Raw genomic sequence first — 16,735 nt, 5'->3', positions numbered from 1 at the left:
CAGCTTTTGGTCCAGAGTCAGATTTGTACTCGAATGGTGACTTTGGAAATTTATTTTTAGAGTATGAGTCAGACTCGGAAGGAACAAGTGAATGCTATGCTACTATTGATGGAACCTTGTATACAATGTTGACTAGAGGCCAAAAAAATGAGAATCAGTTTTCAAGTCATCCTCCAAGTGGTAATGATGCTTCTCCTTTAAGCGCTAGTAATGTTGATCAAGGAGCCAAGATTCCTTAGTTAGGTAAGGAAAAAATCTCTTTTGATTTTATTCAATTCTATAAAGACTCCTGTAAAGACTCCAGAATTCGAATTTCCCCTATAGACTACTTAAAATCCCATCCTTCTGAATTAAAAAGATTGGTAGATTATTGCAAGGGAGATAATATAAACCTAAAGCATAATGTTACGACTGAAGAAGAGGTGAGTCCTTAACATCTAATCTTTTTGATCAAGAAGAGTCCACAGTTTTGGCAACCTTTCTCGGTTAGAAACCCGACTCATTTTATGTATCACTATACATGAATGGGTGCAAACTGAGCAATTGTATAATTGATTTGGGTGCTTCAGATAATGTGATGCCCTACCTCGTGGCTAAGGCTCTTGGCCGTACTCTTACTAAGGTTCATGGTAGGTGTTACTCCATGGATGCCAAACAAGTTCTACTGCTTGGGAAAATCAAAGACGCTCAAGTAGCGTTGGTCTCCCACCCAGAAAAGAAGTTATTGCTGACTATCCTAGTCGCAGACATTCCACCCAGCTATGTTTTACTTCTGAGTAGAAGCTTTTGCAGAGACCTAGGAGGAGAAATAAAATTGGATTGGTCTCGGGTGGTGATACCCATAGGAAGCAAGAAAGTGAAATTGGAACTTGAGGAGAAAGCCAAGTTTACAGTTCTAAAGTCGGATGATCCCAAAGCTCAAATCCTTTACCAAGAATTAGAATTTGGTAATTACATGTTGTTCACCGAAGGTGTCGTGGATGACCAAGATATCGAAGAAAAAAACCAAACTCCTATTGAAGAAGAAGAAGAAACACTGTTTATATGGACATTGGAATTTGATGGGAGTTGTTCCTCATTTGGGTCCGGTGCAAAGGTAGTGTTGATATCACCTAAAGGAGAACCCAAACCTATGGCGTTCAAGTTAGAATTTGGAAACACGAACAACACGACCGAATATGAAGCCCTGATACTTAGGATAATAGCTGTGATGTGGAGCTCATTTTACGACAAATCAAATGGCAGTACTCTGTAAAATACCATAAGTTGAAAAATTATAGGAATAGGGTCTAGGATGAGATCGAAGGGCTAGACGCATTCCCAATCGAATTAGTACCAAGAGAGATGAACTCTAAAGAGGATTCATTGGCAGTCTCCGCCTCCTTACTAGTTCCCCATCCAAAATTCAAAGACAAGAAGTATCAAGTAGAAATTGTGTACAGACCTTCCGTCCCTAACAATGTAGAAGCCTAGCAAGTGTTTGAAGACGAAAAAAGTTTGCATTTATTTTTGGAAAATGCCAGAAGTGTTCATGAAGACCATTCTAAGGAACCCATCCAAGAAGATCATCGCAAGAAGCAGGTGCATGAACCTGGTGCTATTCAACTACAAGGTAATATTATTCCTCCATACTTCGTATCATTGGAAAAGTTGTTTAATAGACATGATACTTAGATTGAGGATGGAAAAAGGTCCCACTATTGGCGAGTTTGAAGGAATAAACATTGGAAATATGCAAAGTCCTAAAATGATCAACGTTAGAAAATGTTGGACACATGAAAAAAAGGAAGCAGCCAAAAAGATTTTTGTAGAATATCTAGACGTATTTGCATGGAGCTACAAGGATTTAAAAAGTTTTAGAGGTGGAAAAATGAAGCGTCAAATTCCCTTGAAGCTTGATACAACTCCTTTTCAACAAAAGCAGAGAAATTATAATCCGAAGGTAGTTGACACCATATTTCGGGAGGTTGACAAGATGCTTAAGGCGAGGATCATTTATCCTATTCATCACTCTACCTGGATAGCAAATATAGTGCCAGTCAGGAAGAAGAACAGAGAGATAAGGATCTGTGTAGATTTTAGAAACCTAAACCAGGCATCTTTGAAGGATAACTATGCCCTGGAAAATATGGACCATCTACTACAAATGGTGGCAGGAGCTGAAATGATGTCCATGCTTGATGGCTTCTCAGGGTACAACCAGATCGAAGTGGAGGAGAAGGACCAACACAAAATGACTCTTACCACTCCTTGGGGTACATTCGTGTATCACATAATGCCATTTGGCCTTATCAATGCTGGAGCCACTTTTTAGAGGTGTATGGATAAATCATTAGCTGACATGAAACATAGAATCATTGTCATATACCTTGATGACCTTACTGTATTCTCGAAGAAGAGGTAAAATGACATAGAAGATTTCAACAAAGTATTGCAAAGATGCCGAGAACACGGAATTTCTCTAAATCCTAAGAAATTCGTCTTCTATGTAACAAAAGGAAAGTTGCTTGGCCATATAGTATCACAAGAAGGCATCAGAATTGACCTTGAACAAATTGAAGCTATCTAAAGACTAAGTCTACTTGTAAACAAGACGGGAATTAAATCATTTTTTGGCCAAGTGAACTTCCTCAGAAGGTTTGTAGTTGATTTTGCCAAAACCACCAAATGCATTGTAGACATGATGAAAGGGAATTCAAGCTTAAAGTGGAATGATGCAGGAAAACAAGCGTTCAAGAATCCACTTCATAAACATTCTTCATAGGGTAGGAAATAATAGAATAAAGTTTGTTCATGACATGTTTACAACCTAGAGGCTTAATAAGCCATCAATGAAAGCCAATAGAAGTAACACAAATGACACCCAACAATTCAATGCTATTAAAGATTTTGAGATTGTCATTAATAGAGACCACAAAATCCCCGATCCTTGGTAATTTATAGCTAGGGTGCATTGGCCCATCATTGATTATCGATCCATGCAATGACCCTCTATGAATACATGCATTAATCAATGTATTATAATATGTTCAAATAATGAGAATATAAATAACTAATCCATTTAGAATCAATATAATAATTAATTAAAATACAAATTATACATTCATTATGGATAACTAGTCCATTAATAATCAACAAAATTAATATGCTACTTAAAATGATAAAGCCTACCAATACCAACACAAATATTGCCAATCAATATAAAATCATTATTAATAAACAACACTAAGCAATATATACTTAATTAATAAATCATACGGTCAATCATGCTTAACTAATTGCAGGTTGAATTAAAAGGGGCACACCCCATGAAGCAAATCATTAAAGAAGGACAAATGAGGGTACACATATCAAGTGGATAAACATTGAAAGGAGAAAAGAGCATTATACTCAGTATTAATATATATCATAGGAGGGCGCGATTAATTAGAAATTGGTGTCATAACAAAGGCAAAAGGACATCCACATCGCATCCTTAAATTAGTGCATGAATAGCATGACAAAATTAATAATTGCCATTAGTAAGAAAGGGGAGCATTGACGAGTATGATTTGGAGAGGAATATTACCATTCCACCATTATCTAGCATCGAGCATTTTCCAATATTGTTTGCATCTTATGAATTCAAAGGGGAAATAAGACTATCAAATAGTAAGCATTGATTGGAGTATGCAACTTATATTTCTCGCATTCTTTGAAAAATTGGACAAAGAAAGTATCTTGATTCGGTTTTCAACATTCAATTCACAAGGAGGCAAGCCACACAAAAGAGGTAATGTCTCTTAATTAAAAGAGACTTGCTTTATTTAATTAAAAGAGAGGTATGATACATTAAAGGGAATTTTATTGAAAGATAATTTTGACAAGTATAATTAATAAGATAAGGAATATTAAATTTAAAGGAATACAACATAACATGAGAGACATTATTATGATAAGAAAACAAATATATAGAAATTAAGTGATCTATTAAACTAAATAAATAAATAAACACATAATGGAAATAAGGGTTATATCAAGTTATATTATTCAATGTGTCTTTCTATGTAAACAATGGGTATATTATATATATGTATGTATGTATAACTTAGAAGTTGTTATTCATAAATATTAATTTGAAGAAATTAGTATAATATCTTGTTGAAATGAGATCAATGCAATCTCTTTTGGAAGATCGATATGATCTCCAGAGAAAGGATTGTTATAATCTCAAAGTGATAAGGGGATTGATATAATCTCCATCTAATTGAAGTGACATGGATTTCTATAATTCCTATAATGTTGGTATGAGAGGTTGATATAATCTCCATATGATTGGCATGCCTGAGATTGATATAATCTCCATGGGCTAGAATATATTGTTGATGTCAACATATGCATAGGTGATAAGGGCATTGGATAGAGGATATCTCTTCCAGGAAGGACCTTAGAGGGAGCACTCCATAGGGGACGAAGGAGTAACCGAGGATGATGCTAGGATTCGTATTATGTCATTCAAGACTTGGAGATTTTCAGGAGGGTTAATAATCTCAATATAGAGACTTCTTTAAGGTTGGGGTTAAGATAGAGGGTAGAATAATAAATTTAGACTTCTTATTGTTTAATTCTGACATTTATTTTGTAGGTCATTTTTGTGCCAAGCTAACCCTGATAGTGGGGAGATTACAATATGAAATTTCCTTTTAATGGGCCCCATTATGAAATTTATGCTTAACGTCTCATGTAATGCTCTTATTGATATTTTTGTTCTGTCTGTTTTATTTTCAGGGGTCTTGGTTCAAGTATGTAAGTTTAAAATCTAGCTTACCTCCTTGGGACAAGGTTGCAATATGAGATTGCATTTTGCAAGTTACATGTTGCACATTTGTACCTGAACTGTACAAGTACAAGATACAATGGGGGTAAGGTTGCAAAAGTGATATGTAACTTCACATACCATGTGCAAACTGCAAGCATGCCATGGAATCCATGAGTTGGTAAAGCCTTATACACACAGACTTGCTCCTGTCACTCGCAGCTGTAATTTTCCATATTTCTCAATCCCATAAAAGTCCTATTTGGCTACTTGCACTTACAAATATTTATCTATTGCGAATTGCCCCCATGTGCCTGCACCTTGCAACTCTGCATGAACTCATTTGATGGGCAGCAAACATCTCATAAAAATTTTCATCGCTTGCAAGGTTTGAAAATTACCACCTTAAGCTCAGTCCTTTGAACCTCACAACATCAATACACAATTGACTTATCTAGCCACTTCGCAAATTGTAAAATGCATGCTTGCAACCATGCCCTACAATTCCATGCTAGTTATTTAGTTAGTCACATGCCTCATCTTGAAATTGCATTTCTTGCAAACTGCTAGCCTTCCTTCCATTCTTGTGTCCTCAAGAATCTTGTGATGGCAGACCTGCATCTTCTTGCAACATGGGTACTTGTATTTCAGCCTTGCAACTTTGTGATGTGCTTATTCTACCGTATATGCCCATGCCTTTGCAAAATTCTACATGTCTCCCAACTTTGCTAGTCCACAATACATACATTTAGCATACATGACCCATGACTTAGCCTGCTCTTGTGCGTTGCAACTCTGCCATTTTCATAAAAGTTGATATCTAACCTTATGCATATACAAGAATGCTGTTTTCATGGTCTCACATGGATGCAAGTAGGTCTAAAAGGTGTCCAAATCACATGCTAGTATCAGGGGACTATAGGGAGGCATAAAGATAGGTTCTTTGGATGTTGTTGTCTTGCATTTTGTCACCACAACATGTAGGTAACAATACGAAACTTTTTCAACTTAGTTTCGCATTTCTTTGAGTTTAGTTCATTATTTAATTGGTCAGTATTGGTCAACCAATCAACTACAATTAATATAATGAATCCTTTTACTGAAGGCTTTCATCAAGTCTTTTTCGTTTTTCTGTTTATCGAGCCTATGCTTGATTTTTTAGGCCTTCAAAGTCTTTTTTCTCATTTTTGAGTGTATGTTTGTTGGTTTTTAGTCCTTTGATTTTGTTCAACTCATTGCTTTCTATTTTCCCTTTGATTTGATCTATTTTAGGGCTTAATCGGAGTTGGCAATCAAAAGATATGACCAATTTAGTGCCCAAAAAATGGACCTTTTAGGTGCAACTGCATGAATTAAAAATATCATGTTATATTTTTAAGTTGATATTCACTTTTTGAAAAATATAACATAAATTCACTTTATGTTATGTTTTCAAGTTACTTTATCATTTTGATTTTTCACTTAAAGTAACTATAGTGTAATAGCACTAAAAAGGTGAGTTTTGCTTATAACTAGATTTGCATCCCAAAAACCCATTTTTGAAGATTCAAGGGCAAAAAACTTGATGTTTTCTTCCTCCAAGAACATGTTTTTTATAAAAAATGCTTAGAGCTGCCCATATAATGGCTTGAAATCTATCACAAGAAGGGCGTTTTTGAGTTTTAATGCATATATATGTATTTGAAGGTCATGATTTTGCATATTCAAGACAAAAATGACTCATATTTTTGCATATTTGAGCCATGTTTTTGTTAAAAACGCCCAGATTTGGGGCAATTTTGATCATGTTTTGGCTCAAATAGAAGTCGCTTTGGCATTTCAATCCATATATATGCTATTAAAGAACATGTTTTTGCTTTTAGATGTCAAAAAAGCTTCATTTCATGCCTTTTATGAATCACGGTTTTGCTAAAAACCCCTAGAAAATTGGGGTTTTTATCCTCTTGTTTGCATTTTAAAGCCATAATTTTGCATTTGGATCCATGTATTAACATTTGGGGAAGTCGTTTTTGCATTCACAAGTCAAAAACCATCAATTTACGTGCATTTTTTAACCACGTTTTTTGCGAAAAACGGCCCAGATTTTTGCATAAAAAACCACTCAAAAAATGACATTTCAGCCCATAGATTTGGATCAATAGGGGTTGTTTTTGATTTTAATACATTCTATTGCTTTAGTAGACTAGGTTTTTGGCATTCTCATATCAAATTCGACCATTGAATGTCCATTACATGCAATTACGGAAGAAGTCAAATTATTGTTTGAGAATCTGGATTTGAAGGAGAATTGGTCTTCAAGTCTATAAAACTTGCTATTTTGGCTCTTTGACCTCCAAGTAAGTGGACATTTTAAAACTTGCTAATCAATTCATGCTTATCTTGCTATTTCCATGCATATGATGGCTTGTTATTGTACACTTGTCCATATAGATGCCATGAATAGTGCATTTTTCCTTTATAAATGATGAAAATTCTCATTTTCATACTTTTGGATTTTTCCCAAACTCCAAATTCAAATTTGCACTTTAAAGTAACTTGCTTCTTGACATGTTTGAGTCTAAAACTGAAGGTATGTGTTTGTTTTGTGCTTGTTTTCGTTGTTTGTGTTGGTTCCCAAAACTGTAGATTGGAATCCTATGAGCCTTGCTTGTTCGATGTTGGGATATCCAACCGGTTAAGGCCAACTTGACGGGATTGATCGATGCGATCCAAATCCCCTGCACTTCTGGCTCTGCAAAACCAGGGCGGGTGTACCTAATCCTAGACAAAACACTTAAACCCAGGATGCTTATGGCAGATTGATTAGAACACAAATGCGACGAAAGTTTTCCAAATGGCAATAATTATAGAAAACTTCAAACTTGCAAATTATGAGATAAGAATAAAAGTGAATGATTGTATAAATGCGATAATGTTTTAAATAAAGAATAATTATAGGTTAATGCAACAAATGAATATATTAATTCCTCAATGGAAAGAAAAGAAACAGTTGCCAGCATATGGATTATGAATCAAGAGTAAAAGACCAGTGCTTAAAATGGGCAATTAGAGTCAATATTATTAGTTGAAATGTACAACTTTATAAAATTCAATATATTTAAACTATAAATAATTTTAACAATTTAGACTAATGAATCAATTATATGAACGCAATTCTAAACTAGTTTAGAATGTGATGGAGCTCAAATTTGTTGCCTCCATTTATGAAGTAATGATAGAATCTTGATGAAGTCTTGTCACTTATAAGAGTGATGGAAAGATGAAAATAGCAAGATGAAGATGTAGAGGGTCTACCACATGCATTTCAGATGTCTAGATTGTGATCATTTTAATGATGAATTATTAAAAATTGGTGAACTTGTATCTCTGATTGCTAGAAAATGGGCGAGCTGCTCTTGCTCTAATTGCAGAGATGAATTCAGAAAATAGTATACTTGCCAATGTTTTTCTAATATACGAAGATCATCCATCATTACTCAATACTTCTTTGGCTCATCCCCATGTTAATACCACTATATTGATTGTGGCTGAGTTAGATAAGCTTTTAGAATTTCATGATGGATTTGCTCATTTCTGATAGAGGGATTTCGGATTGAAAGTTTGTCATCCTGTACTGACCTCAGACATCTATGTTCATTTGGTGGAAAAGTAACAAGCCTGTCAAACCATGGACCTAACTGCAACATGAGCAACAAATATATATCTTGATATGTGCATTGAAGGAGTCCCATCATGTTCTAATCACTGCGAACAGTTATAGGAAATTTGGAACAGAAAGATTGATGAGCTTTTGATATGAACGAAAAACTACAAAGATAGCAAATGTTATAAATAATCAATAATCAATTTGAGAGGGGTCTAAACATCTAAAAAATAAAGATTTTCGTTTGACATATGGTAGTAATTGTATGGTTGAGGGCAGTATAAAGAAGAGCTAGCTTGAATATTTGCGCCAAACTTGGACTTAGCGGAAGGAAGATAGGGCAACGTGAAAGCATTGACTGTGAGAGTCGTCCTTAAACAACAATTCCTCCCAAAACAACGTTGATGGTAAGATTTGATGCAACGATATCTTTGGTAAAGGATTCATGGATCAAAAACACCCGCAAAGGCATAGGACTAATAGAAGAAGCTGTCGTGAAGGAAGTGAGATATTGGGGGTTATAAAAAATGCTTGAAGAAAATCCTTGCGAGCATAGTAATAAGTCTTTTAGAAGCGGTGACTATCTAACGCGATTCCGGCATGGACCAGTAGGCGAGAATATGAAGGAGCGAGACCTGTGCGAAGGCCGAAGTTCCTTGTCAAACTGAAGATCCACGTCACCATAGATGGCAGTAATGTAGATGGCTTCAAAATATTATGGATACCATCGGCGATAGGAGACACCAACGGATATTAATACTACAGTATTGATCTCGGCATCTCTGCAATAGAGTATATGGCTTCGGGAGCAGTTTGGCACTATGGTTCAGAGATAATTTAATAAGTCTCACCGTTTATGACAAATTAGAAATGCTATAAACATTTGATTAAAAGAAAATTAAATAATCTCCACTATGTTATAAAAGTATTGAAGGAATCCTTTTATGTTGGTAATAAAAAACATTTGAATAAATTTGTTATGAAGAAACATGACCATTTGAAAAGTCACTCTATGAGATATAAATAGGAGTAAGAAATATATTCCAAAGGGGCAGACATATCGGAACATTTTTATATTCTCTCAGAAGGAGTATTTTACATTTTATTATTGTATGGAGGAATAAGGGGTCTATTATGATTTTATAATATAAAGTCCATTATTTTATTTTTAAAATAAAATAAAATGCCTTTTGTTTAATTTCTAAATGGTGTGGAGATTTAAACTACAAGTGAGTCGTCCTTCGTAATTATATTTTAGAATTCTGTATATGATTTTGATATCAGATAAGTGGACATGGTCAATTAGCATTTTAGATTTGATCATCATAGGTGTTGTGAAATATTAAATTGTTTCCATACCTTTGTCAAGTTTGTCTCTTTCTCAGCGGAATTAAAATTCACTCTGGACTAATTTAAGATTGCATTATAATTGGTCTATTGCATCTGTATTATTAAAATTGTTAGTAGTATAAGTGCATTGAACATTATGAAGTTGTATGTAAAAGTTCACTGAGGTTGAATCTATTGCCCAGATGAGCAAAGGCACTAGTCTTTTATTTGAAGTCAGAAAATCCGCATATTCCTTCTACAAGCATCAATTCCATTATTTACAAAATTTATACAAAACATTCAATTATCAAATATTCATCATCCAGTTTTAGTTTCATCGAGTTCAAGGACCTTGTCAGTCAAAGAACTCCAAAGTTTAAATTCGCTATATAAAAACCTTGAACTAGGTAATCAGTATTCAAGGTGAAGGTCTACCTGCTTGGGTATCGCGGAGCCCAAAGTGTAGGGGAATCTAAGTGATTTCCATTCGTTGGCCAAAATTTGATTGAGAGATCCTATCGGAGAAGTGGCAGGCTCTTGGATTTCCAATTTGCGGTTTTGGGAACCAATAAGATGCACATTAACTCCTGCGGAGACAAACTAAACATAAGTACAGAAACAATAAAATATTTCACAATATCTATGTTTATCAAGTTTAAAATGCAATAATGACCCAGTCCACTTATCCGAATAGTAAAATATTTATAGAAAATAAATAAAATATTTATAAAGGACACAACTCAATAATAATTTAAAACTCTAATGCAAATAAATATTTCTTACTGATCTAGAAATAAAATTGTACTGGAGACACTCCTTACAAATGATCTATCCAACACATTTCGACTCCAGAATCGCACAAGAATTCATTCGATAATCCACCATCCATAGGCTTAGTTCAAAACTTCATTTATTTACCATTGAAAGAATAAAATATATCAAGTGCATATGTGTAAAATCTTTCCAGAATATCAATCATATCTTGTTTTTCCAATAGCCTATACCTACACACTTTGAAGAGTGTCCATAAAACATCGCACCCCTTCATAACAAATAACTACCAACATAAATTTTTAATATAATCCTATTTAAAACAATCGATGGTTTAATCATTTTAAGGCCTTGTATATCTCAGTGATGAAAAAGTTGATTTGAAAAGTTAAATATTGGAATTCTTCAACTTTGGACAATACTCCTCTCATCTCTTTAACTTGCAAGCCTCCTACATCTGACTTTGCATATTAAGATCAAGGTTTGAAAACACCCTACCATAGCAGCAACCCTATCTGTATTGGCATCTTTGCAAACATTTGTTTGAATCTATCTTACTGTTTTGAATTTTGAATTTGAGTGCTTGCAGATTTGACTGTCACTGTTTCAAACTTGTCTTTTATCCATATGAGCAAAATGTTGTTTTTCTGATTTGTCTCTTTATCCTTTTGATTTTAGACTCATACAACCGGTAATACCAAAAGGCATATGTTCACTTGAGCAGATTAAATAATAAAAAGATAAGTATTTCGATGCCCCTACTGATTAGGTTGTTGACTGTGTATGTATTTCACATCTTTGCCTTCGAGCTCTATGATCATATGGATTTTTTATCTCCAACATCATCATAAAGGGATCCTTGGATTTTCCTTGAAAAATAGGGCTCCATCAGTTTGTTTGCTTGCTTTCTTGTTTTTCTTCTTTTTGGAAGAAGTTGCAAGTTCTTTTCCAAGAACTTGAGCACGTTTCACTTCACTCCACCTTCCACCTCTTCGTGCAAGTGCATCGTTTCATTCCATATTCGCCATTACATGCCAAGGCACATTGCATCCATTCCTTTCATATGCAATTACACTTGAAGAGCAATTACATGTAATTCCACTTTCCATGTCATGACACACTGCATCTCATTCTCCACATGCAATTACATGTAATCTCACCTTCCATCCACATTTAAATGCAGTCTCATCCTTCGCTCCCATTTAAACACATTCATATGCATCCCAATTTGCATTATTGGCCATACCCACGAAATTCCATCATTGCCCACATGCAATCCATCTTTCCAAGTCTGACTTTGGCCCGTTCCATCCAAATACATGCTTTCCACTTCATTTCCAGCCATCATAAGTCTTCCATAAGTATCTAATCCATACTTTGAACACCCACCCCTCATGGATTCGTCATTATAACTCAAATCCCAAAGTTCTCAAGGATTCAATCTCATTGGAAGATGTTATCATCTTCATGTTGCGGCACACTCTCTAAGATATGTCAACTTCTTAAAAAAAGAACAAAAAAACAGAGATATCCCATCAAGAAGGCGTGTTTTGATTCTCAAGAAGTAGTAATTCATTTGAACTTCATTTTCCCAATGGTTGTCCGAGAACTTGAGTTCGTGTGGAAATGCGCCAAGTACTTTGTTTCAAATATTTAACTTGAAATGATCCCAGTATAATATATTTTTTCACTTCTTGACCTTTGTGCTCACCTCATTCCACACACACATACTTAATAATTGAATTTACTCAGCGAAAATCCTTTGCCTATTTTCAATAAAGAATGCACCAACAACCTTTGCATTATTATACTTTCTGCAGTTCGTTTTTAATAGTTATTGTCAAGGTAATGCCACAAACCAGTAGAGAAAACCATTTCTCTTCTTTATTCCTTGCACTCCTTGTTCTTGTTTTTAGTATTGTTGAAAAGCTTTTATTTGCATGCTCTCTAATTCTCATTTCACAATGCACTAATTGGCAACAACATTTTCAGATTGGTTCTTTTTGATCCCGATTGGAATCCAGCAATTGATGCTCAGGTAGGGAATGAGCAATTTGAAGGTTTGTTTCACTTGATATGATTTACAAAACTGCAAATCTCTGTATTGTATTTTAAAACTGTAAAGTTTTTGTAAATATACTGATAAACATATTCATAAAATTGATTAATATTTGAAGGCCATGGCTCGAGTATGGAGGGAGGGGCAGCAGAAACCCGTTATCATATACAGATTTTTGACAACTGGAAGGTATTATTTTACTCAAATATTCAGAGTCTGTTGCTGTTGTTTAAATGAAGGGAGTTCAGAATTCAAACTATTTAAGCTTGTTAGTTTTCGGGCATTAATCTTCTTAATTAAAAACATAAAATATAATGTGATATTCTATCTTAATCAAACAATTTGACTTGCTGCAGAAAATCTCTCCTACCTATCAAAATAAAATATGCTTGCTTTTTTCTAGAAATAAAAAAGTAGTTTATATAAATAAAAGTATTCAAATTTTTAAATAAGCTAGAAAATTATAACAAGAAGCCCTCGAAGTATCTGAACCAATCCAATCTTTCTTATACTTTGTTATACCTCCAGTAGCTGTGGTTCTAATCACTGGTATTTTAGTTTCCAATAACCTAGTCAGCTTTCATGCACTTTGAAAAAAAAAGCGGGGCCCTTTTTGGAAGCAAAAACTAGATTCTGTACAAGATGTAGTTATAGTCAGGAGACATCATTTACAAGTGGATGGGTCTCACACTAGTGGTTCTGTTTTACGGGGCATTAATAACTTCTAGGTTATACAAATAATAAATCCTCTCTTTTCACAATAGCAATAGTATCTTTGCATTTGGTACTCATTGTAAAATGATGTAAAATGGTACTCATGATGCATTTGGTAATAAAGTGACAGCAATGGTATCTTTGCAGGTGATAAATAGATCTTTGTAAACTAGATCATGCATAGAATAAATCCTCTCTTGTATGAAATTTTTGCTGTATGCGCTTTTCTCCCATATTATAAAAGGTAAAGATGAAGGTGGTTTTGTAGGTCACTGCCAAGGGAGAAACCAATTACCCTGTAGAAGGCCACAAAACTATTGGTTTTCTATTTACCTTTACATATTGTTCATACTGGATGGGCATGCTCTCTCTGCCTCTCGCATTGCACCTGTGCCTTTTTTATGGCATAGACTATGAAGCCCCACTTTATCCATTAAATGCAATATCACATATTCATAAAATGATTCATACAAAGGACAAATCCTCTTCTCTATGAATGTTTTTCTCTATATGACTTTCTCTAATATTTATAAAGGTAAATGTGAAGGTTTTATTTAAGTCATTGCCAATGTAATATCAGCCTCCTATTTTTTGGCAATAATAACAATAACACAATTTGCAAACTACAGCACTCTTCTGTCATTGAATTCTGATATAGATTTTTTCTGTACACGTTACTTCTTTTTCTATTGATTTCCAAGATCACCACTCATAAACCAGCATGAATTGAAACCAACCTGAAATACTTAGGAAACTGTGAAGGGGTTGTCTGTAGCAGGTCTGATAATAAGCCTTTGACTTGTTTGAGGTGGAATAGCCAAGGAGATTGGATGGCAATGCAATCCAAGTGCCTAAGATGAATCCCCTGTCATGTCCTTCTAAAAATTAATGAACACAGAACAGTGGCTAGATGAAAGATACTTGAATTTCTACATTTTAATGGATATTCTATAATAGGACCAATATAACATGACATTTTAAAATGATGCTAAGTGATGTTGGTAGAATCCTGCATGCCAACCACATTCCAGAAAGAATTGTCTATTTTACCAGTCTGGCCCCTTTCTTTCTATTCTGACATGAGTTCAAGGTTCCTATTTGATCTTCTACAGCTGGTCTCATTCAAACCTTGCATGTTTGTCTCGGGAAAACCTGAGTGAAAACTGGACAAATTTGGCAGGCACCTAAGCTAATTTGCCAATTTTTTCCATTTTACATTTAAAAAAAAACTTTTCCTCTTAAGAAGAGCAATTTGGCCCCCAAACCCCAAAAAGCGCATTTCAATGCATTTTAAATACAAAAATGAAATTATTTCTCTTATTGTGAATGAATGCAGAATAATGTGCACTATGATGGTTTGAATGTTTTTGAAGGTCTTAATTTGGGCCGTGACAGAGGCTCCACCCTTAAAGCCGCTTTGTAGCACGATATGGAATGCACCATGGGTCATGCCCTTGGACCCTGCAACAGGTGCAGCAACTCAACCCTGCAGGGGCATAGTCCTTAAACTCTAAGTTGCTGATTCAGGTTTGGGAAGAGATTCAGGTTCGTGAATCCGATTTGAGGATTTGTGATTCTTTTATCCAATTATGATTCGTTAGGATTCCTGAGTATGTATGTCCATTATATATTCAAAAATATAAGAGAAATATACATAATTGTAAAATGAAATCATTTTTATGGTATGAGTTCATGATGCTTGATCATTCATCAATGCCAAATATCAAAGATAAACATTATGATTCAAAAGAATATCATCACATTGAATTACTGATTTACAAAATGAAAATTCAAAATATACTTATAGTTCATTAATGTTTGAAACATGATTCAATATTCATCTCACTTCAAACTTGCAAGATGGAGAGAGAAAATGAGTGATGAATTGTGTTTGTGAAGAACAAATAAGGGTCATTTTAGGGTTAGAGCAAAAAAACAATAAAAAAATGTGAGTTTCCCAAGTTTTTGGTCCACATCTTGTGTTTTTCCACGTGGGCTCTTGTGGATTCTTACCATCCAGGCCAGGTCCATGCAGGTTCTGGATATGACCTCGTGGGTCAGCCCAGATTCATGGTCCACGGATCAAGACGGATCCATAGGGTCAAAACTAGACTTGGGATGCACCGGTTCTTGAATCCAAACTTGGTTTGGACCCACATCCATTAACGTAGCTTAAACTCTCATGAGGGGCGTTTCCCTTCAACCCCATTGGAGGTGCTACCCTTAGATCCGCACAAGGGGGCATTGCCCCTTGCCCTCACAAGGTACACTACCCCTAGACCCATACAAGGGGTACCACCCCTTTACCTCTAGACCCTCACCAATCTTATTTGATTTACAAAGCACTCTCTAAGTCCATTTTGTGGGCTGTCCTTCCAAGTTTTCTCACAAGACCTCATGCATAGTATCACTATCAAATTGAATAGTTTGCCCTAATGTTACTTGATGTGTACTAGTTTTCCTTGTGTATGTTCTCTTGCATTTGTCACCACAAAACATAGGTAACAGTACAAAACTTTTCAACTTAGTTTCAAATTTCTCTAAGCTTAGTTCATTATTTAATTGGTTGACATTGATCAATCAATTGAACCCAATTCACGTAATGAACTCTTTTACTGAAGGCTTTTGTCAAGTCTTTTTCGTTTTTCATTTTCATAAGCATATGCTTCATTTTTGAAGCCTTCAACATTATTTTTTTACATTTTTGAGTGTGCTTTCGTTTCTTCTGGTCTTTTGGTTTTCTTTAGCCTCTTGCTTTCGTTTTCCCTTCTATTTAGTATAGCTTAGGTTTTAATCGGACTTGGTAGTCAAAAGATATGACCATTTAAGTGCCCAAAAGGTGGACTCTCTAGATGCAATTGAAAAAATATAAATTAAATTTATGTTATGTTTTTAAGTTACTTTATCACTTAAATTAATCATTTAAGTAACTATGGAGCACTTTATGTTATGTTTTTAAGTTGAGTTGCTTTTTAATTTTTCACTTAAGTAACTTTATTAAACTATATACTTTGATTTATTTTTGAGTTACTTTATGTTTTAATTCAAAACATCTAAGGTAAATATTGCTTTTTGATTAACATTTGCACATGACATATTTAATATATTGTGTAAATGTTATTTTTGACCCAATTTAGTGATATTTCCTCAAAAATCAATTAAACATGTGCTTAATTGATCACTTAAAGTTGTGCAAATGCAACTTTCAACATATTAACATGTTTACATGTAAAGAGCCTCCAAGAGTGAGATTTGCAGTAGAAAGGCACTTTGAACCATAGTTATGGGACTCAGATGCGCCTCAGACTTGGAAAATCAAAATTGGGCTTAGACTCGAACTTGGCAATTAGACTCGAAAAATTGAAAAACCCATGAAATTCAAATTTTTTTAAGGATCTATTTTTTTTTTCATACATCTTTTAGT

At 34.6% G+C, this 16,735-nt stretch overlaps 1 protein-coding gene across 2 annotated transcripts in view; it reads left to right on the top strand.

Moving 5' to 3' along the window:
* Positions 1-16,735, top strand: part of LOC149573094 (uncharacterized) — a 249,719-nt gene that overhangs the window by 197,648 nt on the left and 35,336 nt on the right. For both annotated transcript variants that reach the window (XM_089814270.1, XM_089814269.1), the window contains exons 17-18: positions 12,531-12,576; positions 12,716-12,786. In XM_089814270.1, the coding sequence (XP_089670396.1) occupies positions 12,531-12,576; positions 12,716-12,786 (117 nt within the window). The remainder of the gene's footprint in view (positions 1-12,530; positions 12,577-12,715; positions 12,787-16,735) is intronic.

The sequence above is a fragment of the Cupressus sempervirens genome, chromosome 2, assembly GCF_028749045.1.
Source record: "Cupressus sempervirens isolate cs-2001-9-10 chromosome 2, ASM2874904v1, whole genome shotgun sequence".
Taxonomy (NCBI): Eukaryota; Viridiplantae; Streptophyta; class Pinopsida; order Cupressales; family Cupressaceae; genus Cupressus; species Cupressus sempervirens.
This window is presented reverse-complemented; position numbering and strand designations above follow the sequence as displayed.